Source organism: Siphateles boraxobius, unplaced genomic scaffold, assembly GCF_051911475.1.
Source record: "Siphateles boraxobius isolate OS27281-9 unplaced genomic scaffold, OSU_SipBor_1 29, whole genome shotgun sequence".
In the NCBI taxonomy this organism is placed as follows: domain Eukaryota; kingdom Metazoa; phylum Chordata; class Actinopteri; order Cypriniformes; family Leuciscidae; genus Siphateles; species Siphateles boraxobius.
This window is the reverse complement of record NW_027508908.1, coordinates 6,310,415-6,337,913: the sequence shown is the minus strand read 5'-3', so window position 1 is coordinate 6,337,913 and position 27,499 is coordinate 6,310,415. Positions and strand designations below refer to the sequence as shown.

Here is a 27,499-nt window from a genome sequence, read left to right as displayed (position 1 = left end):
ATAACAAAGCGCTGACTTTTATGGAAGCAAGTGGTCTGAAGACAATACAATATGGCTTTTGCTCAAGATTGTGTTTATAGTTTGTGTTTTTCTCTACCTGTGGGCGTGTGATGTAAAACATATTTGTCTTTTATATATTCAGTATAGTGCTCCTGAAAGCCTAATATGTCAGTGTGTTTGTTTCTGAAGTCTTTCATGTATTCAGTGAACCAGGCTGCCTGAACTGGGTGTCATGTGGCGGAAAACAATTGTGGGTTGTTGATTTTGGTTTAACACTAGCTGACATCCTGCCAGATGAAAAGAAGAGGCGAGGGAAACCGGACCTGCCAGATAACCCCAAACAAATCGTCATCCCTTACATCCAGGGAAAAGGAGGGACCAGAGCCCTGGCTCCTAATGTCCTGCTGCTGCTGTGGACTACACAGGATTTCTGCTGTCATTTCATACAGCTTTCATATTCGATCGATTGTGGATTATCGCGTTTGAGCTTTGGACGGATGAGGTCATGAATTCGGCTGAACAGACCATCACATGGTTAATAACGCTGGGTGTCCTGGAATCACCCAAAAAGACACTATCGGATCCTGAAGGCTTTTTACAGGCATCTCTCAGAGATGGAGTGGTTTTGTGTAAACTACTGGAACGACTGCGACCCGGTACAGTTTATACGGTAAGCTGTTAATGTGCTCATGAAGTCCGTACAGTTTCATATTCGAGTAAATATTACACAGTTACACAAAAACACAGATGTGACGCACAGACCTTTGTATTTGTCTTAGCGCGCGCGTTTTGTGTTCACTGTACGCGCTATGAATTAACCAGTGTAAATTTGAACAATAAAATACTGCTGCTTTTATTATTATTTATAACAACTATGAGAGAAAGGGGATCAAATAGAAAATATGTTAAGAAGCCCTCGTGTTATCTGCGGTGACAGGATTACAGGAATAATGAACGCACGTGATGTGTGGCAGAAAATATATCAACGGAAATTAACCTTGGGATTCGTTTATACGAGTCGTCCGCCATTGACTCTGTAAGAGAGATATTATTATTATTATTATCTCTATATCGGCTACTTACTAAATGTTCAGATGTTCTAACCCATTTCTATGTTGTTTTAATGCTTGGCAATACAAAATTTATTTTTTTGTCAAGCCATTGAAGCTGAATTGAGAGAGAGAGAGAGAGAGAGAGAGAGAGAGAGAGAGAGAGAGAGAGAGAGGAAACGAGGAAACGACGATGTCCGGTTTGTGAAATAATTCTTTTAGGTTGGATCTTTTCAGCGAATTGTTCAGGAATCTGATTCTTTGAATCGAACTGTATAATTCGGACATGTCCAAGAACTGATGAGTGAACAAATACATGCAAACATGTCTAAAATATTATTTCTAATTATTTCTATTTTTTCCTAAATATTTATATTAATACGTGTTGGTGGTGGAACACTATTTATAATTAGACATTTGTAATTATAAATAGAAATCTGCTAAGGAAGCAGATAATTGGATTTCATTTGAGCACATTTCAACAATAATAAATTCGCGTTGAGCATCCTTTGCAGGTTAGTTTTTTCACATATGCTATGATATAAAAGATTAAGTGGTTGTAATTAAATTAATAATTCACAAACGTTTTGTGAATTATATATCAACCACAGTCTTGACAGACAGTGTATGTAAATGTATTCTAATTTATAAGCAATACGATCTTCGATGCTGACATAGCAGTAATCGTTTGACTGTGATAAACTCTGGGAATATGTAATATTGCACTAAAATGTTCAGTAATATTGTTGAAAACGTTCTGTTCTATAAATAATATGTCGCATAGTTACAGGCAGCCCATCATGAAGAATAAGATAGACTTTGCTCTGACAGGTCAGGTAATGTTTGCCTGTGCCAACATGCCCCTCTTTCTGAACTCAACCACAAGCTATTAGAGCACGTCATTTCCGCTATTCCACCGCCAACTTCCCTGTGGAGAATAAGTGGCTTTTTGCTGGAACGGGGCGATGATCTGTGAAATAAACAAATGGCGTGACCGCATACGTTTTTGTTTACTTCTTGACAAATCGTTTTAAAAGTACGGCTCGTGAGAGGATTGATCTGTTCGCTTCATTTTCAGATTTATCAGGACCCGAGGAAGGACGAGTGTTTGAGTAATATCAGAGAGTTTGTGAAAGGCTGTGCATTATACCAAGTAGAGGTGAGTGTTGCATGATCTGTTTGCGCTGCTGTTTTAGTCATGCATGCTCTCATGTATATTTCTGTTATTGATTCAGTGACTTTGTGTGGTTTGAAGTGAATCAGGTCGCCAGCCAGACTGAGTCTCAGCTGTAGTGGAGAACAGACTAATCCTGTGTGTTTTGGTTTTAGAGTTATTACTACATCGGTTACAGTGGTATTTAATGTTATTTGTGGTATCTTGACTTATTTGTTACCATGACAATTCCTTAAATGATTTATGCAACATTGCATTAATGTTCTTTCTGCAGAGCAGTGTCTCATTTGTAGATGTCCAAGTAGCTTGCTGTACTTTTGTGTTTACAGACAGCTGTGAACAGTCAAGCTGTTGAAGGCACATTTAATTAAGAATAAATAAATAAACACTGAAATAAAAATCATCAGCAATAAATCATTTAAAAATGCAGAGTGAATAGCAGTTTGCAAGTACTCATGTTTTATTGTTAAGGACGTGATTGAGAATTAATTGAGTTCAAATTACACACAAATGTGACAATAAATCCCAACAGCAAGTATTTCAAGAAAATAATGTACATGCCTTAGTTTATTCACAATATGTTGATTTACCTGTACATAACAAATATTACAAATTCCAATAGCATTTTCAGTCTTTTTTTCAGAATAAAGCAGAATGTGGACCTTAATCTGAAAATGATGTGCTTGTAAATCAAGTCACTGTGATTTGTGTAGCGCTTTTCTTCATAAACATTGTTTCAGAGCAGCTTTACAGAATATCATGATGTTAATGTTTATAATATCTTCATACCGTATAGTCAAGAGCTGGGCGATAATATAGTTTACATTTTGTAACAATACAAACAATAAAGGAGTTGAGATTTTCTTTAGAGTAAATATCGCTTTCTGTTAGTATGCTGTATGTTTGAGGATACAGTTGGATGTACTATATGTCCAACTTAAAACATATTGCTGTCCGATAGTTTAAATGTTGCAACCAAATAAACAATCAAGCTGTAGCTTTATTTGCTATATAGTGCCTTTACTTGATTGTACTGTATTTATGCTGATCAAGTTGGATATATATCCAATTTATTTGTAGTGCTGTGCAATAATATACTTTGCATTTTGCAATGGAAACGTGATCTTAGTGAATCTGTCGTAAACAGGGACTGCTGAATTACATTCGTAAATGTCCAATTTTTATCTGTTTAAAATTTCATAACGAACACTTTGCCTTCAGTAATTTACAGGGTGTAGCCAATTGTTAATGGGTGTTGCTTCTGACGATTCTAAATGCCAGGTAAAATTTAACCAGAATCGTCCAGACTTGTTTATCAAGATAAGGGCTTTGCTGAAAATCGCAGTGTATTGTTACAATAAAATCTGTGTTGATATACTATAACAGTTCATATGTTTGTAAACATGGCGCTCTGGCATCTCTTTCTTCGTACTAATCCACTAGGTGTTGGTGTGAGATTGGATCAGATCCCTCACCCACACACTGTTATTTTATTGGATTTGGAAGCAGTGCTGTTGTTGAACCTATTTTTATGGCTGAATGTTGGATTCAGATCCAACTCTGCTCATTTTTCCTGCAGCTCTCTATGTCTGAACAGGCGTCTGCACGTCTTTTCTTGAAAAAGCGTGCCATACAGAGCACAGTGTGCAGCCATAAATTATTCACATTACAGTGCAATCACATGACCTTTGATTTACTGCAATGCCTGAAGTCTCGCACTGGCTATGTAATGCATTTCTTTCACATATAATATGGTAGCATGTTAGTTTCATGACGCTTTTCTCAACGACTGCTGATCGGTCAGTAAAAGCTGTTTTGAATCTTTGAATGTTATATATTTTTTTGTCACTCTAGAGTGTTTTTAGGAAAGTCGACAGTTATTTTTCTCCCATTCACGCCAAGAATGATAACTATAGTAGTGTCCACACACCAGCGGAGATAATTAAATAATTAGATTATTTCGTCCATTAGATCGAAAAGATCTGAAAAAGCTTTACATTGGCTACGAAAGCGACTGGAGGCGGCGGAAAATTATACTTAGAGCATCAGCTTTTGTTTCTGCTCTGATATCTGCAAGACCAGCCGAACGCTGTGAGTGTGTGTTAGAAATCAGGAATGGTGAGAGAACATTGTGCTTGGTACGATTTTCGTCTTCAAATCAAACTTGTGTCTTCAGCATACGGGTCTGTTTGCTGTCTCTGTTTGCTGGCTCTCGCGGTACTGTGATGTCATACACTGATCAGTCTGCGCAGCGCCGCTTCAAGTCAAACACACCTTTTGTTTACAAGTTAGGTCAGACTCAGTAGGCGGAGAGAAGGCGGTATTTTGTTGCAGTTCAAATGCATTCGACTACATGAGTGTTTACACCAAGAAAGTAATCCGGTTGAAAGTGGACAAGCTCAAAACGTTTTAGACCCAGTTTACACATCTATTTAGAGTCGTCCACTTGTGATACAATCGACCAAAACGTGCCCCAACTTAAAGTGCCCCTGTTATGCTATTTTAAAGTTTCCTAATGTTGTTTTGGAGTCTCCTACAACAGGTTTACATGCATCAAATGTAAAAAAAGAGTTTAATTTTCTCATAATATGCATTTGCACATCACCACATTTTTCAATGATTCTCAAACGACTCGTTAGATGAATCGATTTCTCTAAAACTCCTTTCCGCGAGCTACTCTGCTCTGATTGGCCAGATAGCTCAGTCTGTTGTGATTGGTTTACCGCGTACTGCGTGCATGTCGAAAACAAAAACGCACTTTGCCGTAACAACGTCAGCTCTGCTTGTCCTGAGGCTTCCTACACCGTAAACTAAACACAGTAACGAACGATGACGTCGATTTTACCATATCAATCCGAGCGCGAGTCCAATGATGAAACACTGGGAGAACTAGTTATTCAACCCGAACCTCCGTCGCAAGTACGAATCTAGCAGTATGTTTCTCAGTGATACACTACTCAGTTTGAGGTATTGCCAGATTTTGCAACTGTAATTCCTCACCATCAGCATTAACAAGTGCATGACCATCAACAAACCGATTATTTTACTTATTTATTAACCAAGTATTTTTCTAATTTATTGCGGTAAACATGTGGGAACTATCAACAACAGTGCATACATTAGCCGAGCTTTAGCGTGGATGACTGATGTAACAAACGTTGATAAAACAAATCTTGCTCCATGCTTAATCTTTACTCAAAGTAGTGAGAACGACAGACAATCTGCATTAATGGACACAATTTTCGGCAATAGTGGCCCACAATTGATTAGCAGAAGTATTTCAGTAAGACAGTAATAATGTGAGTTAGCCAGAAGCAGGAGACCTACACAATATAAAATCAAAACTAAGTATTTTGAACACCATCCATCAAGAGCAAGCGGTTTGTGAATCCTGCATTGAACCCCGAGATTTAAGAAGACCTAGTTATTAGAAGTCATCTGATAACTGTTATAACAAGCAGTCGTCAGTAACATAAAGGAAACCCAGCAAAAGTTTAGGATTATACTGCTGTGGTATCGTGGTAAAGATTAATTTTATCCACTGATACTTCACATGCTCTCCGATGGGCAGTGAAAAAAAAACTGGCTTTACCGTCACATTGTTGAGCACAGCGTCTTCTCGACATGATGCTATCCAGTATCCACAGGAATCAGCTGCAGTGTTTGAGGTTCAATAATTGCGAGGTTCTGCGCGCGCAATAAGTGTGTGGGCAAAATACTAATGTTTCGTCTTGACGTCACAACAAACGGCTTATGACTCAGACTCGACTCTTACTTTTGAAAGACAATAACTTTATATTCTGTGCACTTTCAGATTTAAATTTTGCAGGATGTTTTAATTCACTTAGAGCTATGTTACACACTACATGAAAGGTCATTTTCAAAAATCCATAATAGGGGTACTTTAAAGGGTTAGTTCACCCAAAAATGAAAATTCTGTCTTTATTTACTCACCCTCATGTTGTTCTAACCTCGTAAGACCTTCGTTCATCTTCGGAACACGAATTAAGATATTTTTGATTAAATCTGAGAGCTGGATCACTCCTCCATAGGCTTCTTCAGGGATTGAAACTTGCCAGCCCCGAAAAGTTATTAAAGACATCGTTAAAATATTCCAAGTGACTACAGTGGCTCGTTAAAATAGTCGAAGTGACTATAGTTACTCAATCTTAAGTTTATCAAGTGACGAGAATACTTTTTGTGCGCAAAAACAAACAAAAATAACGACTTTACTTCAACTATTCATTTCCTTCTCTGTGGGCCCAGTCAGTTAACTTAGTATGATTGCGTAGAGCTACGTCACAAGTAGGCTCACTATTGGCCGACGCTGGTCACCCTGGAAAAATTTGTTCTGAAAGTGATATCGTTTCTCTGTACTTTTATCGTTATAGTTGTGTCAGGACCGTCGCCAGAACATATAGAATGGGGGGCATTTCATTTTCATGGGGGGGCACACTTTTTTATAATCTTCAAAACAGACAGTCACCAAAACAATAACATCCCGTATTTAACCTACTATAACTGAAATAGACCAAATTCTATATTAAAACACTGCCCCCTAATGCCCCCCCTTGGCGACGGGCCTGAGTTGTGTGTGGACTCTACTATTGTCTTATATTTAGAAAGAGTTTTAGAACTATATCTTTATAGCTATTATCGGCCTTTCATGTTTGGCAGCGTGATCGTGTAACTAAGATCTTTCAGCATAGAGTCTGCGTATGTTGCTATGTGCGCCGTTTGTTTCTCTATATGAGTGTTGTTGTGTGGGACGTTTATGGCTCTCTGTGTTTCATGAGTGCCAGTGTCTTCGGTTCTTCTAGCCAGCTGTGAGAGGTTCAGACAAGCCCTCTATTGTGGTGAATGGAGTTGTGTGTTTGAATGGGCAGAGCTGCCAGCTCATTAATGAGGTTGTGGGGTTTGGCACAGGCCGGAATGAAGAGAGGCACTCCACTAAAACTACTTTTTCAAATGGTGCGGCTGGTTTAAGAAGAAAGAGCAGGAGGGAGTTTAATTCCACTACAGTGATGGCAGATGATGTAATGTAGACTCAGATGTGTGTGATTGTTGATGGAGCTTGAGTGTTGGGGATTGGGCTTTAAGCTTGTATCAGGTACTGAATATTAATGAAATGTCTTTGTGTCCTTTTTTTTTTTTGAGAGGTTCACCCAATTCATTTGAGCAAATAAACACATTTCTTAATTCAGTGGTACGAACTGATGAAAGAAACTTCATCCTTATGTTAAATAACTGTAAACTGTTTTTAGATTGCTACATTTCCATAGAGCAAAAGTGTCAAATTTAGTTCTGCAAGCAGTTAATGTACAGTACCATTTAAAAGTTTGAGGTTGGTGAGATTTCTTTTTTAAAAGATATTAATGTGAAAAATTATTACAATTCATATATATATATAACTGTTTTTTTATTTTTATTTGAATAGCCTATATTTTAAAATGTAATTCAGACCTCCTGTGTTGCAAAGCTGCATTTTCAGCATCATTACTCCAGTCTTTAGTGTCACATGATCCTTCAGAAATCATTCTAATGATGATTTGATGCTCGAGAAACATTTTATTATCAACGTTGAAAATAGTTGTGCTACTTAATATTTTTGTGGAAACCATGGTAAATATAAAAATCAGGATTCTTTTATAAATAGAAAGAAATAGAAATAGAAATCTTTAACATTTAAAATATTAATTATTTTATTGTCTTTGTCACTTTTGGTAATTTAATGTGTCCTTGCTGAATAAAATTATTATTATTATTATTATTATTTTAAACAACCTTACAGATCCCAACTTGAACTTTTAAAGTGTATTCGTTTTATGAAATTATACAAAATCTCTCCAATCAACATAGCAGAAAAATTGTTTTGATAAAGTTACAGATTACTTTTAAGACAAATTAACCCGGATTACATTCTTAGTACATGCTTAAAAAAAAAAGATCAATCAAGTGTTTCATTGTTGTTTTACATGGAAATATGGAAGTAGAATGGTTTGCAAACAGCATTTAAAAATTAAAAAAAACATTTTTAAAATCAAAATATCCTAGCTGTGCAGTGAAGTAAACCATTCATAGGTTGATTTTACCAAAATGTATGATTTCCTAAATTTTAATAATCATAATGAAATGCAAACAAGCTGATCAAACAGGAAACATTTTGTGTGTGCCTGTGGACATAGATCAAGGACCCCATTCCATCTCAATCTTATTACCTTGTATCTTTTGAAGAGTTAAAGTCAAGCTGGTGTCGGATCAGGCCAGTTTTGGGGCAGATCATTTTGCTTGGGATGAGCTTATGTGTCCAGATGGCGCAGAGAGCAGCAGGTAGTCTAAGAGCCAGAAACCCACACACAAACATTGAGCTTAGCAAAATCACCTTCCCTTCCCATATTCCCTCAGTGAAGCAGACAAATTTGATAGAGAATCTTTTTTCATCATAAATGTTTGTAAGTTTCTGTAATGTGCTTGACTTGTGTTTTATTTGGGAAAGGAAATTAAATTCTGCAGAATATGCACACACTTTTATGAATGATTGTTACTGTTCTGCTGTTTTGCATATGGCCTCCGGATTTCCATGTGTAGCATTAAATGACATGCATTACAGTCCATCATCTGCTTACATAATTTAATTTCCTTTAGGATAAGATTATCAGCATGACCTAAGAGTAGCAGATTCTGTACTTTCATTCACTTCATATTTGAGCTGATGTGTTTTTGTTATTAGCATATGTAATCGTGGCATTTTTCCCTCTGCAGGTGTTTGAGGCCAATGACTTGTTTCAGGGGCAGAACTTCTCCAAGGTCTTGAATTGTTTGGTTGCACTCAACAAAGCAACTTCAGGTGAGATTTGTGTGAAACGTCTGCATTATCAGAGCTGTCTGTGTGTGTGTGTGCGTGTGCGTGTACCTACTTAACCATATTTGGGGACACATTTGTACCCAGAAGTGAGCTAAATCTGTGTGTTTGTGTTTTGTTGATCATTATTCTCTGGTTGTAGAGTCCGGTGGTGGGAGTAATTCTGTGTGTTCTCGTCACTCGTCCTCTCTGCGGATCAAGTCCTTTGACTCGTTCAACTGTTCGTCCAATAACAGGAGATCATCCAGACACAAGTACAACCAGTACCGCAGTCTGGTGAGAATCGCAACCACTCCACACCCTTATGAAGAATAAAATGCCTTTTCTAAGCTCCTGGAAAACAGACTGAAATTATTTTAAGAATGATTGTCAAAGGTATTGTTCAATTCTCTGTGTGCAACATGTTTTTGAGTGGAAAAACTACACTGTACGCCAGCATATTGAAACCTCACACAAATACGCTGAATGAGAAACTGTTAAAAATGCTCTCTGTATTTTTCCCCACTCTTTCTCTCTAGGACATGTCTGAAAACAGTGTCCCTCAGGCGTTGGTGAAAGCTAAGTTTAACTTCCAGCAGACCAATGAGGATGAGTTGTCCTTCAGTAAGGGTGACATCATCCAGGTGATGCGGCAGGAAGATGGCGGCTGGTGGGAGGGGTCTTTCAATGGCAAGAGCGGCTGGTTTCCTAGCAACTATGTCAAAGAGATCAAAGGCTCTGGTTAGTATTTGCCATTTTTAAACCTTGTTGAACCTTGACAAATTCTTGATAGGCTCCTGCAAGACCAGACAAGCAAAGTGAACTAGAGGGATTTGTTTTACTCATACTCCTCTCACAGACTGCCAAGAAAAGCATTTTGTAGACCCCATTTACCTGCTGACTTTCCTCTGTGTCCTAGTGTTACCATAATATTTTCATAAAAGACCTGCTGAGTATGTGTATAGATCAGAAAACTGCTATGGGCAGCTGCTTGTTAGGCTGTCAACATTTTAGCCAGCTTAAAATATTTGAGTGATATAGTATATATGTATAAATACATATATATATATATTTTTTTTTTTTGGAGACTCTACGAGGCACTACGAGTTGAGAATGTAAAATCTGTCCAGGTCCATGCCATTAAAAGGGCGATTAAAGGAGGACTTACTGGCTTAATGAAAATGTGCCAAAAGAGAACTAAATGGCTTCTCTCTGCAAAAGCCAAAACTGTGAGATTATGTGACCATTACAGGCTTACTTGAGGAAAAACGTGTGCCCATCCAACCCATGTACAGGTGCTGGATACAATGCAGCAGCAACCTAAGAATAAAAAGAGTAAATGGTAGGGCGCTTCATCTGAAGACCCGATTGTTCAAATTCTACAAAATTCTGCTGATGTAGTTGTGCCAGTACTTTAGATTTGAAGATTTGAAAGACATCTCTTATGCTCACCAAGGCATTTATTTGATCAAAAATAAAATAGAATGGCTTTTTTGGCTTAAAAATGTATACGTTGTCATTTGCAGTGTTGTGTTTTAAATAAAATGAAACGTGGTGTTGTAATGTCTTACTGATGACAACTTTTATTCAGGATTATAGCGAATGACTTTAATCAAAACCATAATAAGCAGCGTTCTATCTGTGCTTTCTTTCGTATCCGATAAACCAACGTAAAGGAAAGAACAGCAAATCACAACTTTTCAGTTTGACTGTGGCGCTACGGTATAAATATTCAGTACATATCAAACGATCTATATCAGACAAAGTAATAGTGACCCATGGTAAAAACATTTTTACAACATTACTGTCAGATCAAATATAGTTGGGCGGGGCTAAAGAGGCAAATAATGTGGAGTTCTTTCGTCACACTATGATGTAATAATGTGACAAAATCCGAAACCCCTTTAAAGGCCCATTGAAATGCCTTATTCAATGTGTTGACGTAATTTCCACTGAAACAGGAAGACAGGGCGGGAGATATTGAACAGCTCGGCCACCAGAGCCGTTGAGCTCGGTAAATCCGCAGTTTCCTCCAAATCTCTAAACGTTTCTCCTCCATATCACTTTAAAATACATCATTCTGTGCAGAATTTGAATAGGTCAGATATACTTTTTCTGGTCTACGAGACTCGCGAATGTGATCCGCTGTGCTGTCGTGTCTCTGGACCGGAGCAGACTGTGCGCGCGCTGCGGTGGTTTGCGTGACACTAACGTGAAACCAGACTTCATTCACCCCGATGGAAAGCATATTTACATGGTCTGAATCCTTCCCTATCCCCTGTATTGTGCCATTCACCATGTAGAAAATGTTAAATGTGAACAAGTGACCGATTTTAACTGCAGCTTCAGCGTCTACTTATAATGTAGGGGGCTTTTTTTCTACATTAGATTCTAGAGAGCATTTGATTGGACAGAAAATCTGACGTCATCAAAATATTTGATCCATAATGGCGAATGTGAGAGACTTAAGTTTTGAATGCATCTTCTGAATGCAAATTTTGTCAGTTTTTTTTTTGTCCGTTTTAGAGCACACTAGATGATAGATTTACAGTAACCCTAACATATTATTAATACTAAAAGCCAAAAAACTTCAATTTTGATTTCGTGGGGACTTTTTTGTGGAAACTAATACTTGTTCTTTCTATTCATCAATGAATCCTGAAAGAAAAAACATTGCAGAATAAAATGCAGAATAAAAGTATTAATGTCTGTAGATACTGTATATTTTAATATAAATCTTATGAAGTCTTATCTCAGTGTATGCATGTTGTAGTATAAACAGAACCTCTGACCCTCGCACCCCAGTCCAAACATAAATAGCATATACACCTCATGATGCCAAACAGATGCTTCCCTCGCATATATGGGGAAATGGCCTTAATGTGTATTCAACTCAGCCTGAATGGAAATAGTTTTGGATGACATCAGAGTTTGAACATCCAGAGCTGAACAGGAAGGAAACACAATCTAACTACAAAGACAGGAAGTGCAGCGGCCAGAAGACACCATTTCCCTTTTCCTCTGTATGGCTTCCAGTTTACTCCACTCTCTGAGCACTTAGTGATCCAGACTCTTTTATATGATTTACTTGTGGTAAATGCATCACTTGTAGTAGACATTAATAGTGTATTGATTTCATATGTAATCTCATAAATGGCTTCAGGCTAGGAATGACGTAAGAGTAAATGAATGGATTGCTGACAAAGTTGGAATTTTGTGTGAATTATTCCTTTAAAACTAATTTGTTTAAATCTCTAACTCTAAGTACGAGCAGTAGAAAATGGGATGCTTACCTTATTGAAGCAAATTCCATTTTTATTACAGATATTTTCCATACGTTTCCCAGGAAGTGGCGATTTTATTCTCTTGAGCACATGGAATAGAAACGCTGCTTTATTCGCAAATGTTTTATGCGATAATCCAAGTTTGCGCACAAGTTTGGATGAAAACGTAGCTAATGATCTGATTGTTCGCATGAGCAAAAGCACGATTAGGAATGTTCATGTTGATATTTTTGATGATTCCTGGAAGTTCACACATTATGTTACTGATATCAGTGTAAATGAACCACATGTTCAGAATGACGTAAGAGGTATAATGTTTTCCTGTAAACCCAGATCTCCCCCTCTAGATATCTAAATCTAATATTGCTGCCCTGACTGCTCACTGCTGGAGAGATGTACTTTAATATTCAATAACAGAAACAAAATGCTTCCAGATGTTGGTCTAAGGTGACCTTCTTACCTTTTGTTCTGTTTTTGCTCTCTTAAACAGACAAACCTGTGTCTCCCAAGTCTGGAACACTGAAGAGTCCGCCCAAGGGCCTTGAGACCACTAACTTTTGCAAGACTTACTATAATGTGGTAAGAGAGATGTGCTGTAGTGTTGCATGTAACGCCTCCAATGTGGAACCAGTTGATTATTTGTGAGCAGAATATCGTATTGCATGAGTATTTCCTAACCAAAAAGGCAAGTACACCACCAACCCTGACTATACCTGACTAAGGTTTAAAGATATTAGAAATTATGGAGGCTATCACAATGCGATTGTTATAGCTGCATTATGAGTCACAGACTTGTGGCACATTATGGAAGACAATTTTAGCATCTAATACTTTTATAAAACATCCCTATGTCTGTTTAACAGGACTTCCCCAGAGCTGTTAGGACATTGCACTGCACAACCAATATGATATGAATTATTTTAGACATAAACTGGAGAGCAATCGACTTAAGTAAAAACTATTGGCTAATCCTTCTCTTTACATTCTTATTGACATTAACATCAATATGCCTATAATATAGTCAATATATATATATACTACCATTCCAACATTTGGGGTCAGTAAGATATATATTTTTAAAGAAATTAATTCTTAGATTCAGCAAGGATGTAGTAAATTGATCAAAAGTGGCAGTAAAGACATTTATAATGTTACAAAAGATTTCTATTTCAAATCAATTCTATAGTTTCAATCCCCGTTTCCAGAAAATATTATGCAGCATAACTGTTTTCAACATGGATAATAAGAAGAAATGTTTCTTGAGCCTCAAATCAGGAAATTAGTCTGATTTCTGAAGGATCATGTGACACTGAAGAGTAATGATGCTGAAAATACAGCCTTCCCATCACAGGAATAAATTATATTTGAATATATATAGAAAACAGTTATTTTAAAGTGTAATAATATTTCACAATATTACTGTTTTTAAAAAATCTTACCGACCACAAAGTTTTGAATGCTGTTGAATTTTTTGAGTAACGTTGGGCATAAAACAGTGGTGCGTTGCGAGGATATTCGATTTGTGTAAGGGTTATTTTGAAGCAGCGTTTTTGGTTTTCCCAGACTTGGCCTTTAAACTAATCCTTGAATTTATAGTCATAAGGCTTTAATCTGGGTTTAAAAGCCTTGCCAAACCAGAGTTACTTAGAGTTAATAATCCAAGTTTAAACACCCACCAGCAGATGCTACTCCGGGTTTGGTCTTGATTTATGTCATTAACTAAGAGAGACACAAGTTCATTATCCTGACAATGACAATTCTGCTAATGAATGTAATTTCAGGTCATTTATATGTGTATGCGTGTGCGTGGTTTCCTTTCTTGTGCTCCATTTCCTCCTGCGACGTGTCCAAGCAGCCTCCCTCTGAGCCTCTGCAAACCCAATGAGCCGTTAATGTGTGTGTGTTGGTCAGGCTTTGCCTAAATTGTGCGGACCAAATGTTACCACAAGGATTGTATAGCTTTACCGAAAATCGTGATGGTAATGTTTATAATATTTATAATCTTCATGCAAGTCGCATTTATAAGATTAGACATGGGCGATGATATAGTTTACATTTTGCGAAGATACAAGCAATCAAGGAGTTGAGAAATGTTATATACAGTAGTATATATCACGCTACTCAAGGATACTACATGTATCCGGATAAAGTTAGGCATACTTGCAGTAATGGCCAAAAGTGATGCATGCCAAATTGTGCAGACATAATTTTTGGCCGGGCTGCCATACAAAAGAAATGATGAGCACGTGCAAAAAAAGAGAGTGAGAACCAACAAAATATTAACAAATTATTATATAGTCAATTTTTTTTCTGTTTTCTATGCATTTTTTGGTAACGCTTTACAATTAGTTAAGGTTAGTTAATTCACTAGCTAATATTACCTAACACTGAGCAAGATATTATTTACAGTACTTATTCATCTTTGTTAACATTAGTTGTTAAAAACAAAACTGTTCTTTCTTAGTTCATGTTCATTAACTAATGTTAACAGATACTTTTGATTTTAATTATGTATTAGTAAATGTTGAGTACATTAACTAAGATTAATAAATGCTTCAGAAAATGTAATTCATGTAAACTGATGTAGTTAACGAATGTTAATTGTTAACAAATATAGATTGCGGGGTTTTTTTTATACCAAATATTAACTTGGTTTATTGTTTCGTTTTTGCGTAATATTTAAAAAATATTAAAAATATTTCTCATATTTTGATGGTTTAATCAAACTTGTAGGGCCATTTAAAAACCAAAAACCAAGAATATATTGCTTTATGTGAGTGTATTCTATGTATGCAGATAAAGTAGGATAAACTATACATCCAACATTTGATTGTGAAGATCAGCCCACAATCTGCATGAAGAAAACGACTCAAGGCTGGAATACACTACACAACTTTTGCTCTGATTTTTGCAGTCTAGATGAGTCAACAACAGTTGACGGGTCTTGGGCAGCTTGAGTCCATACTGACCAAGTCTTCCCACACCAAAATGCGCTTGGCTCGTTTTTTTTTCTCATCTGTCATGCTTTTCATAGCAATGAGCATGTGTTTCTGTGTGAGTTTGCTGTGTTTGGGACTACTTGAAAGTCTGGAAGTGTGTGATACTCAGTCGTTTAGTCTAAGATGACCAGTTTTTCTCTAAAACCATTTACAAAATCGGCAAGTGTGTGATGCCAAGTATTTTTTTAAAAAGTTGAGAAGTGTATTCCAGCCTTTAGCAAACAAACAATCTGATTGATAATGTGGAAAGGTTTGTATGAGGGATAGCTTTAGGGCGTACTGGGGGATAGAAATCATATCATTAGCTCAGTATTAAAACAATGGAAGTCAATGGAAAGTCCCCACTATGATAGAAAAACAAATATGTGAACATTAGTGCTGTGGGTGTGTTTTGGAGGTGTTGATATAGAAAAACCTTTGTGTTTGGCCCTGTGTTTGCATATTCATATGTAAATATGTTGTTCTGAATGTCTGTATTTGGTTATCAGTTCTCACTGGTGTGTGTGTTTGTCTGTCTGTTGTGCTGTAATATAGGTCATCTTTTCCATCTCATTGACCAGGGGAACAGCTGTGCCTGAGGCCCTGCGCTGTCTGTCTCTGTGTGTCTGTGTTGGTTACGTGTCATGTTTAACGGACCTTACTCTTCTAAAGACTTCGTAAGGCAGACTGGATGAAAGTGAAGTGTGTATGTCTATGAGAGATTGAGGTCAGGCAGAGTTCAGTGTTTTACACCAGCGTTAGGGGAGGAGATTCATGTTAAAGACACAGTTTGTAATGGTTGTAACTGTCAGGCTGTCATCTCCAGGTGTCCAGTGTTTATGCCAGTGGTTGTTCCGTGTGTGTGTTAACACACAAACTTTGACTTGGTCTTGGTTTATTCTTGAGGGACAAATGGTAAAAATTTAATTTTTCAAGATGAGGCTGTTAAAATGTATCCGATCCTGCAACATAAAAGCTTATTTCTTGTATCTTTAGTTACTGATCAAGCCCACATACACTGTGGAAGCAGTTCTCCTATGAAAGATGTTTAGATGTTAAAAGTTCTACGCCTTTTTCATCCCTTACATCTTTATTTATTAAATATTTTAGATTGTTTTAGGCTGCATTGTAACTAAATCTTACATTGGTTGGTCTTGTAAATGTTTTTCTGCCAACTTTGACAGAAATATTGACAGATGAGGAATATTTTAAACAAATTATGCTTATTGAAAATATATGAATAATTTTGATCAAGAGGGTATATATTAAGTGGATGAAAAAATCAGCATGGATATAGTTTCTAAAATATGTTGATAGACGAATGGATTAATTATGGATTATTTTTTGTAATTTGAATTGAATTGAAAAAATATGTATTTGTCAAAAAAATAAATATATATGTTCTATAAATAAAATGTCTGATGTATTTTATGTATTTAATAGACTGGTCCAGGATTAAAAAAAAAAAAACTTATTTTGAGCCTCTCAAATCCTTTTAATATATATATATATATATATATATATTTACCATTCTTAGATAACCTGCAGAATATATCACCCAAAACTTGAACAACTAAAAAAAGTTTCAATGTTTGATTTGTTTCAGCTTGTTTGGATTATGCATTTTTGCTGTGCCAGTTATTGGCTGTATTTCAAGGTTCATCCTCTGTCAGTTTGAGGGCAGATTTAAGCTCTATTGTGAGGTTTTAACTGCCATGATGTATTCAGTGAGGTCAAATAGCTCCGCACAACCAGAGATATCTTTAAATCAGACTTTCTCATGACATGCAAGGACTGGCCCAGTTCTGTCATCTTGTTCTCTGTAGTATTTTGTCTGCGAGGATAACGAACAAGTTGAAATGGACTCAAGTCTCTGTCTTTGCTTTTGACCGGTCAGTTCTACAAGTGCAGTGTGAAGTGCTTCTCCTTTTTAAGGGTTTACCAGCATAATATTCATTCTCCCACATATCGTTGTCTGAATGTTGAGCATTAGAATGAGAATAAGAGACAAATCATATGTCCTTTTTTTCCCTGGAGGCTTTTTTCCCTTTAACCCTCAGGATCAGCAGCAGCCATATCAATTTACATATAAATATTTATTATAGATTTATATAATGCATGTAGGTATACTTCATTTTCATTACGTACTTTAGGTATTTAATATTGTGTCCTACATTGTTTGCACAACTGTTAATATCTATCAGTGTATACTTCTTATAGATGCACAACGTTTGTATGACATTTGTACTTGTCTTATCTCATTACACTGTTGTGATATAATAGTTAAAAAATTCTAAAATATTCATTTTAGCTGTCGTACATGTGTAACTGTTGTTGGTTTTTGTCAAATGCACAGGTGGTTCAGAATATTCTACAAACTGAGACCGAATACTGTAAAGAGCTGCAGACTCTCCTCTCCACATATCTGAGAGCATTGCAGCCCACCGACAGGTAAGAACACAAACCAAGAGTCCAACATAAACGGAGATGACAGTAGGTGAATACTGAATCTCTCTCTTTCTTTCTAGGCTCAGCGTGTCAGATATCAGTCACATCATGGGAAATCTAGAGGAGATCAGCTCTTTCCAACAGACACTGGTGCATTCACTGGAGGAAAGCGTCAAGTAAGAGTTCTCCTTCATTCAATCAGTCAACAGCGACATCTAGTGGTAGTTATGAACTCAGCTCTGTTCAGCTTTATCATTTATTTCTTTCTGAATGAGGTGTGTGTTGTGTGCAGAGTTCCAGATAGTCAGCAGAGAATAGGAGGCTTCTTCCTGTCCCTCATTCCTCAGATGAGGAGTCTGTACGTGACTTACTGCTCCAACCATCCATCTGCGGTTAACGTTCTCACACAACACAGGTGCTTAACACAAAACAATAGCATCATAATGCTAAGTGATGTCCACAAACAACACAGCCAGATGTATGCACACTCACAGAAACCTGGTGCATTGATGATTAACATATCTATGCAACATTTCTAATGACTTCAGTGGCTTTTTGCATCTATGTATGTTTCAGTGAGGAACTAGGAGAGTTTATGGAAAGTAAAGGTGCGAACACCCCTGGAATCCTCACACTCACCACAGGCCTGAGCAAACCCTTCCTGAGACTGGAGAAATACCCCACACTACTGAAAGAGATGGAGCGGCACATGGAGGTACTGGACCGCTCTCACTGTCTGTATGTACATTACCGTTCAAAAGTCTGGGGTAGGTCAGATTTTTTCAAAGAAGTTTTTGAAAGAAGTCTCTTATGCTCACAGAGGCTGCATTTATTTGATAAAAAATACAGTAAAAACAGTAATATTGTGAAATATTCTATCAAAGTGCTCATGCCCTTCCCAACTACATACAACTGTGAAGTTGGGTTTTCCACATTGGTTGGTTTGAAAACAAAACAGCGCAACAGACTAAACATGGAGCCTAGTATGAAACTGAAACTCTCCTCTTTGGAGCCAGACATTCAGAAACTGATGTGTGAGAAGCAGCACCACTCGTCTCATTAATATTCACGTTAAGTTTTAGATGGAAATCTCAAAATATAAAATCTACAGATCTATTAGTTTTGTAATGTACTAGTTTTTGTTTAATGTGTAAAATTCCAGTAATTTCAGTGATATTGGACATTAAGGGGAACATTTTTTTCAGCATTTTATTGTTACCATAGTTACAACCATAGACTTCCTATACCCACCACCTCAGTTTTAAACTAATGTCTCTTTGGAATGACATTAAGTGGGACCTAGGCTGTTACAGTATGTTTAATTGCAGTTTTTTTTTTCCACATGTGCAGTTTGTTGTTCATATTAAGCTGCAGCTCATTTCACATTTACTTTTTCAAATGAAATAAAATTTATATAATAATTTCTGATCATATTATTGCATTTGTGTTTGAATAATTAGTTTTTGACTTGAAACAGTTGCACTTAAATTAAACTTAAATTTAGCTTATCCTTACAATTTAGTTGTTTCTTGGGGGCGTGTTAGAGTGGGATTTTGTTAGGTGGTCCTCAGAAAAAAATTGGAAGATAAAGTGGTCCTTGGGCTGAAAAAGTTTGAGAAACACTGTTCTATTTGAATATCTTTTAAAATGTAGTTCATTCCTGTGATGACAGCTGCATTTCCAGCAGCCATTGATACATTTCTTCAGGATTCTTTGATGAATAGAAAGTTCAAAAGTTCTTACATAACATTATCCCCCGGTTTCACAGACAAGCCTTAAGCCTAGTCCCAGACTAAAATGTATGTTTAAACTGTTTTAACTGAAAGCAACTTGCCCTGACGTATCTTAAAATATAACACTTCCATGTGACTGTTTTGTCTCAAGAGGCCTAATCCTGGCTTAATCTAAGCCTTGTCTGTGAAACCAGGCCTATAAATGGCTTTACTGTCACTTTTGGTCAATTTATTGTGTCCTTGCTGAATAAAAGTATTAATTTTATTTAAAAAAAAACTCAAACTCTGACATATCTCTGTAAATAAAAAAATTAAATTAGAGGAATAGAAAATTAAAAAGAACAACAAAATATATATTTTGTAACATTTTAAATGCCTTTACTGTCTCACTTTACAGAAATCTCACTGACCCCAAATTTTTTATTGGTAGTGTGAATAATTATAGAGTAAACCAGTTTAACTCACTCATATTCTTCCTTTGTTCTGCCCAGGCGCTTCATCCAGATTATCCAGACATTCAGAAGAGCATGACGGTGTTTAAAAATCTCTCGGTGAGTATTATAAGGTCAACATCATGGATTTTCTTTGATTTTCACCTGTATTAAAACATGAAAGATGTGTGAAAGATGATGAGCTGTTTGTCTGAGTGACGTTATCTTTCAGAATGGGATGCTGTGCTTATTTGTGTGTGTTTATTGTTGTGTCTTCAGGCCCAGTGTCAGGAAGTGAGGAAGAGGAAGGAGCTTGAGCTGCAGATTCTGATGGAGTCTATTCGGGCCTGGGAAGGGGAGGGCATTAAGACCCTGGGCTCGGTTCTCTACATGTCTCAAGTCCTCATCCAGAACCACGGCGCTGAGGTGAATGCCATCAAATAATCTATCTTTAAGCATTCAAACAACCATCTGGGACACCCACTGTAACAAGCTATATTAACATTTAAAGTAATTAACAAATCGTCAAAATGTTTTTGGCTTTATGGACCCCTGAATTAAAAACTTGGTTTAAGAGGATCCAGATATCATCCATATTAATAAGAGCATTATACAATATTTTAATTTACTGATTTTGAATTCTGTAAAAGGAAAATGCTGAAGTCAAAATGAAATCTTTATTATAATGTTCTGATTCCTCAGGAGAAAAACGAGCGATACCTCCTGCTGTTTCCTCATATTCTTCTCATGTTGTCTGCCAGTCCCCGAATGAGTGGTTTCATTTACCAGGTTAATGATTTTGCTGTCATAATATATATATAATTTTTTTTTTTTTGTGCATAATTACTGTAATCAAATTGTGGTCCTGGCACTCCCATGCATGAGTCAAATGGTGACACTAGACATATTCCTGATACTGCTTTTCAGAAAATACCAAATTGTACACACTGTATATTTTAAATGATTATTTCCTATTTTGACAATTTAATAGTTATAATATTGTCTATTGCTGTAATATTGTTTTTGCAATTTTCACAGCTTACATGATGGCGTTCATAAAAAGTTTTAAACTTGCGTATCCAGTTAAATAATGTAATGAATTTAATAAATTCACATTTCATCACAAGATTGCAAAATCCCGGAGGGACCGGATCTCAGACTCCATATTATTCTTTTATTACGCTGTTGTCTCATATTACTCCATCAGAATGAATATCGGCTGTTTAGTTGGTCATGAATGCTCTAAAATGTTGACAGTTTATTGGTTGATTGACTTACACAGGGGAAGCTTCCTCTGACTGGAATGGCTGTTAATAAAATAGAGGACAGTGACACCACAAAAAATGCTTTTGAAATATCTGGTAAGTTTCCCAGACAGTTGTCCTCATTGTTTTTACATGTTAATACTGCTAGTTGATGATGTTTTTGCATGCAGGAAGTATGATCGAGCGGATCCAGGTAATCTGTAATAACCAGCAAGATCTTCAGGACTGGGTGGATCATCTACACCGGCAGACCAAACGCACTTCAACCAGCAACTTGAAACCACAGAATGTTCCCTGTCATACGGTGAGAAACATGCACTTTCCACAAGCACATACACTACCGTTCAAAAGTTTGGGGCAAGTAAAATCTTTTAAAGTTTTTGAAAGAAAATATGTATGCTCACCAAGACTCCATTTATTTGATCAAAAATACAGTACAGTATTATTACAATGTAGAATAACTTTTTTCTATTTTAATATATATTCTGAAATGTAATATATGATTGCAAAGCTGAATTTTCAGCATCATTACTTCAAAAATCATTCTAATATGCTGATTTGCTCTTCAAGATACATTTCTTATTATTATCAGTGTTAAAAACAGTCGTGCTGCTTAATACTTTTGTGGAAACCGTGATACATTTCTTTGATGATGAGGGGGGGAAAAAGCAACATTTGGGAAATTAAAAATGTCTACTGTCACTTTTGATCAATTTAATGCGTCTTTGTTGAATAAAAGTATTAATTTCTTTCAAAAAAGTCTTACCTATATTGAAAACGACAGAAATTTGAGTGATATTCAGTCACTCATCCGATCTTCTCATTCCCTTTCAGCTGCCGTCTCACCCTCTCACCCCGTCCAGACACTCAGAGATTCGCAGTACAAGCGGATCTCCAGTCTACCACACTCTTCCCCCTCTCTCTTCACTTGGAACTCCTCATAGTGGGATGATGTGGGGGCCCCTTGAACCCCCCAAAACCCAGAAGCCCTGGAGTCTCAGCTGCCTCCGACCTGCACCACCCCTAAAACCCTCAGCCGCATTGTGTTACAAAGAGGTACATGTTATTCATATGTTAACACACTAACAGCATCTCTAACAGAAGACTAGCTATAAACCAATATGTGTACAGGGATTTACATATGATACACTCTGGATTTGTGAATGAAACACATTATGTACTAGCTAACCATTATTTATTAAATAACCTTATTTTGAATGGAGGTATTTTTTCAATTTACATGTTTGCATCTAATTTCCGTATGTCTTCAGGAGCTCAGTAAAAGTCCCAAAAGCATGAAGAAGCTTCTGCCCAAAAGAAAATCTGAGAGGAAGCCATCTGATGAGGAATTTGCTGTGAGAAAAAGTATGACACTCGTGACTCTCGAAAAAATTAAGTGTTTAATTAAAGTTCTTTTAGGGCCTGTTTACACCTGGTCACTTCGTGTTTTTACTGATCGGATGGCGATCTCATTTGTTAAAACGGTTCCATTTACACTTGGCCACATAAATGTGTCTCTGCAAAACGGATATAAATCTGACCCCGCACTATATGCAAATTTAATGGAGTTCAGGCCAACGAAAGCAACTGCATTTTATTTGTCATCCGCAATTTCAAGATTACAGGCCGCAATAGGAGAGAGTGTGGCATCAGCACTGGTAAGATCATTTAGTCTCACTACTTTTAATGAAGATGATTTTGTGTTTAGCTTCCGAGATTTCATATTGAAGCAGTTTACACGTCGGCTTGAGGAAGAGATACTCAGCTGCTCATCCGTGGAGTGCGTTTTCTGGCTATAACATGTCATATATCCTATAACACGTTCATTTTATAACATTTTGGGAGAAGTCAAATTTACATGTGGTTTCAACAACTAGATGCATTTACACTTGTCCAGTTTAGTTTGAAATGCATCTCAAACCACCTTCTGAAGTATTTAAATCGGTCTCGAAAGCGTTTCGGAGGGCTTTTGCACCTAGTCTTTTCTTAATCGGATAGAGAAAACGCATGAAATTACCAGATGTAAACAGGCCCTTAGTTTTCACATATGCATGTGATGTATTTATTATACTAACACGTCACATGCATTGCTTTCTGTGTTCACTGTTTGCAAGAAAACAGTCCCTTTACAATCATCTCAGTGTTACCTGATCAATTACATCTCTTGTGCTCTTCTTGTTTCCCATAAGGCACTGCGGCTCTGGAGGAGGATGCTCAGATCCTGAAAGTGATCGAAGCATACTGCACAAGCGCTAAAACACGGCAAACACTCAACTCAAGTATGTACTCTTTACGTGTGTCATGTATTCTCTTGTGATTTTCATATTTATTGAAATCTCACTTCAGTCCCAGACTGTGTGACATGAGTGTAGGAAATATAACTGTGCATCCCACATAATACCGTACTTTTTTTTTTGTCCCAATTTAATGGTTCAAATATACATTACCGTTCAAAAGTTTGGGGTCAGTTTTCTTTTTCTTTTTTTAAGAACTGAATTCCTTATTCAGTAAGAATGCATTAAATTGACAGTAAAGACTTTCTATTGATCAAAGAATCCAGAGATAATTCAGTTTTGACAAAAATATTAAGCAATACAACTGTTCTCAACATTGATTGAGCAACAAATCAGCATATTAGAATGATTTCTGAAGGATCATGTGACACTGAAGACTGGAGTAATGAGGCTGAAAAATAATTTGTAGTCATTTTGTCAAAAATAACGTTTTGCCATCACCGAAATAAATTACATTTTAAAATATATTAAAACAGTAACCGGTTGTTTTAAATAATGTTTAATAATATTTCACAAAAGTACTGTTTTACTGTATTTTTTTTTTATCAAATAGAGCCTTGGTGAGCATAAGAGACTTCTTTCAAGAACAAAATAAAAATCGTACCAATCCCAAACTTTTGAACGGTAGTGTATTTGGGCTAGAAGGCCCATATTTGAAGTCTCTGATAAATATTCCTCTATATGTCTGTAAAATACTGCAACATCTTTTGATTATTTTTTTAATTCTTGTGGCATTCTCTATTTAAATGTGTGTTGACGTAACTCTTTACCATGTTGCTCAATCTAATATTTTCTGCTCTTTTAACATGTATCTTTGTCTCTTTTCCTCTCCCTTCCTTCATTCCTTTCTTTTTCACCCATTTCTCTCTTATGTTTTCCTACCATTATTATTGCTTTTTGTTATCTTTTTTTATTTCATTTTGTCACTTATATATAATTAATTGGGCGTCCCTCACTTTACTTATATTGGTTTGGTCCATCCTCTCAACCCACCCGTCCTCTCCAATATGATTGGTTTGATTCCCCATCCCTGATTAGCATGGCAGGGCACTGATTTGATGCATAATCATGTGCTGGCTGATGTTGGCCAATCGTATGTGGATGCTGTGGGTTGTCGTAGCAGCGGATTTCCCTCTGACCAATCCGAAGACTCGGACTATGACACTATATGGATAACTCAAACTAACAGAATTGGTTCTATGTCCCGTAAGAGCTGCTGCTCGTATATACACATCAAAATTAAAACACTTTTTTTCTTTTATTTTGTTGCATTGAAAGTGACGAGCTCTTTTTGGGGGCTTAAATATAAGTTAGTTGTAGTTGGGAACATATTGAAGAGATGGTTAATATGAAAGAGCAAGAAATGGGTTTTCACTGCTTTTGCTCCATGGCTCCATAGTTCAGAAGCATTCACATTTAATAGTGCCCCATCCTAAAATTCTTTAGTTACTATAGTTAAAATCTATATAAAATCTGTAAATAAAATCTATAAAGATATATGTACAATTGACACAGACTGTCAATGAGTCTGTTAACCAGTTACAGTTCAGTTGTTAGCCTTACATTGTTAAACTTCTTTCAGGATCAAGGAAGGAGCCAGGGCCACATATGCTTTTTCCTGAGGAGGAGAAAATAATTGTGGAAGAGACAAAGAGCAATGGTCAAACCGTACTCGAAGAAAGGTTCGATCACAGCTTTATGCAGTTAATTTGCATTCATTTAATTTGCATTAAAATATTGCTATATTGTCATTAGGACTCTCAGTTTAATGCAATAATTTATCATGATTAATCTTACAATAATTTTGCACATAAAAAAGTTAATTATCTTGTAGTTGTTCATGATCTGGATATTCATTGCAGGAGTCTGGTGGATACAGTTTATGCCTTAAGGGATGAGGTTCAAGAACTTAAGCAGGTCAGTCCACATGCCACACACAAACGGTTCTTTATTCTGAATGTGATGCCATTTCGTTGAAAGTCCAAATATGGTGCCGTGACCCGGATGCTCTGATTTTACATCACCAGGATAACAAGAGAATGAAGCGAACTCTTGAAGAAGAACAAAAGGCACGGAAAGAGCTGGAGAAGATTGTCAGGAAAGTGTTAAAGAGTATGAACGACCCGTCCTGGGACGAGACTAATTTGTGATCCATCTGTGCATTTAGAAATGAAAACCACATCTGATAATTATGTGTTCTGTGTATTCCTAAGTCCTGACCAAAAATGCTTGTAAATATTGTGACAAAATTGATCCCCTCAGTCACAGTAGTTTGCCTTTTTTTAAACCTGATCCTTTTTAAGCCTTTTTTTGTTTGCCAGTGCCAAGTATCTAGTTGTACCCATTTACAAATATGCTAATAATATAAGGAAATGTATTGAGGCTAGACATCATCTAGCAGAAACAAACTTCTTGTCTCTACCGGATCAGGTGTGGTCTGGCAAAGCTGCCAAAAAAACTTCTTGCAGTTCGATCACTTAGTTCACCGTCACAGATGTCATTGGTTCCTAGTCTAAAACTGGGAGTCTCAGGGATGATAGACACACTGTACCTACAAATGTTGCCAGGCCTGCATTACTGCCTGCGTCATCTGACTTTTAGAATCATTAGCCAGTATGTTCAATAAGTGATGACATTCAGTAGATTTTTTTTCCAATGGAAAACCTTGCAATGCAATACTGGAGACAAATCGGAGGGAACTAGTCTTAAATGGTTACATTTCAAAGTTGCTTTTACAATAACCTCAGTTTTAATTTCGTCCGGTTGATCTCTTGCAGCTTGTATCTTTTTTAAAAAAAAAAAACTTTTATTATGGTCCTTTAACCCTAATTGTGCATTCACAGATTTTTGTTTTGTACAGAAATAATCCTTTATTGTATTTAATGCTCAGAAATGTGCCTTTTTTGGAAAAAGAGATTTCCAGAATTTTGTCAGCATTTCTAGCTCTGTCAGCATTTCAAAGAACCTTTGTAAGAAAACCGTATGCAAGACTTATTTTAAATGAACACTGAATCTGTGGTTAGGAACTGACAGATTAAGAGTCTTCTATGTTGTCTGTCTAATTTATGTATTTAAATGAAATATTGTCTACTGCAAAATGATTGTGTATTGTGAAATTTCCAGATAACCTCGACTACTTTCTCTTCCCAAAGCACTCTCGCTGTCTTACTCTATATTTCTTGCTGATTTAATTAAATAAATACAAATTCTTACTGTGACTCTTTAAAATGTATTTGTGCTTCTCTCATTCCTTTCTTGCGCTATTAGTCATTACATGAGAAATCAGATATGCCTTGATCTTTTGTAAGAAGTCTTTGTACCATTAAAAAAAAATCCTAGAAGTTTCATAGCTTAAAATGTCCTCATTTATAAACAAAGTATTTATTTAATCAAGCTCCAAAAACAGCTAGTTTTGATATTGGGTGACCAGTGATGTCACATTAGCAAAAACATTTGCATATGACTGCCTCCAGAGCAAGTCTTTGACAAATAGTTACACTTCATCGCACTATAGGCCCCGCCCACTCGCATTCAGTCGCTTAGCAGCTGACATTTGCCTACACTGGAGCTGCATCTGAAATCGTGTACTTTCCTACTATATAGTAACTAAACAGGTGTGACAAAATAAGTATGTCCAAATTCACAGTACTCAAAAGAGTAGACAAAAAAGTACCTGAAGGCCTACTTCCACTGAGATTCTGAAGTGTGCATATGATGGACAGTTTACTATCCCATGAGGCCACGGGAGAGAGGATTTTTTAAGCAGTGAAGCAATGTAACTGACTCTGGTAAGTCACATGATAATGACAACATGGCGAATGCAGTACATCCAGATTACATTTAGCCTACTATATAGAACGTACTTTTTCTAGAGGTTGTGGAGTAACTTAATTGTTTAAAATAAGTACCTATATGAGAGTATAAGATTTCGTATGCAGGCTGCATGTGAGCATTGTGTCAAAAGCAAATAGAACAAATTATAATCACTTATACTTGATACAG

At 36.6% G+C, this 27,499-nt stretch overlaps 1 protein-coding gene across 3 annotated transcripts; it reads left to right on the top strand.

Annotated features, from left to right (window-relative positions):
• arhgef7b (Rho guanine nucleotide exchange factor (GEF) 7b) lies at positions 1-26,725 on the top strand. Of its 3 annotated transcripts, XM_077246314.1 has the most exons (22): positions 1-670; positions 2,128-2,208; positions 8,986-9,070; positions 9,228-9,361; positions 9,604-9,805; positions 12,839-12,927; positions 17,683-17,777; positions 17,855-17,950; positions 18,067-18,189; positions 18,351-18,489; positions 19,999-20,058; positions 20,218-20,364; positions 20,641-20,727; positions 21,221-21,299; positions 21,374-21,507; positions 22,038-22,259; positions 22,475-22,568; positions 23,393-23,482; positions 24,536-24,703; positions 25,080-25,179; positions 25,360-25,414; positions 25,525-26,725. In XM_077246314.1, the coding sequence occupies exons 1-22, from the start codon at positions 506-508 to the stop codon at positions 25,645-25,647; spliced, it is 2,568 nt and encodes an 855-aa protein (XP_077102429.1). In that variant the 5' UTR covers positions 1-505; the 3' UTR covers positions 25,648-26,725. The 3 variants fall into 3 exon arrangements, with proteins under 3 accessions (XP_077102429.1, XP_077102430.1, XP_077102431.1); XM_077246315.1 differs by lacking the exon at positions 24,536-24,703 and having other exon boundaries at positions 14-670; XM_077246316.1 differs by lacking the exons at positions 1-670; positions 24,536-24,703 and having other exon boundaries at positions 1,937-2,208.
• The last annotated feature ends 774 nt before the right edge of the window (positions 26,726-27,499 follow it).

Coding starts and splice junctions, on each gene's coding strand:
- arhgef7b (XM_077246314.1), top strand. CDS start 506: ATGAATTCGGCTGAACAGACCATCACATGGTTAATAACGCTGGGTGTC. Junction 20,059..20,217: donor CGGTGTTTAAAAATCTCTCG/GTGAGTATTATA, acceptor TTGTGTCTTCAG/GCCCAGTGTCAGGAAGTGAG. Junction 21,300..21,373: donor AAATGCTTTTGAAATATCTG/GTAAGTTTCCCA, acceptor TTTTGCATGCAG/GAAGTATGATCGAGCGGATC.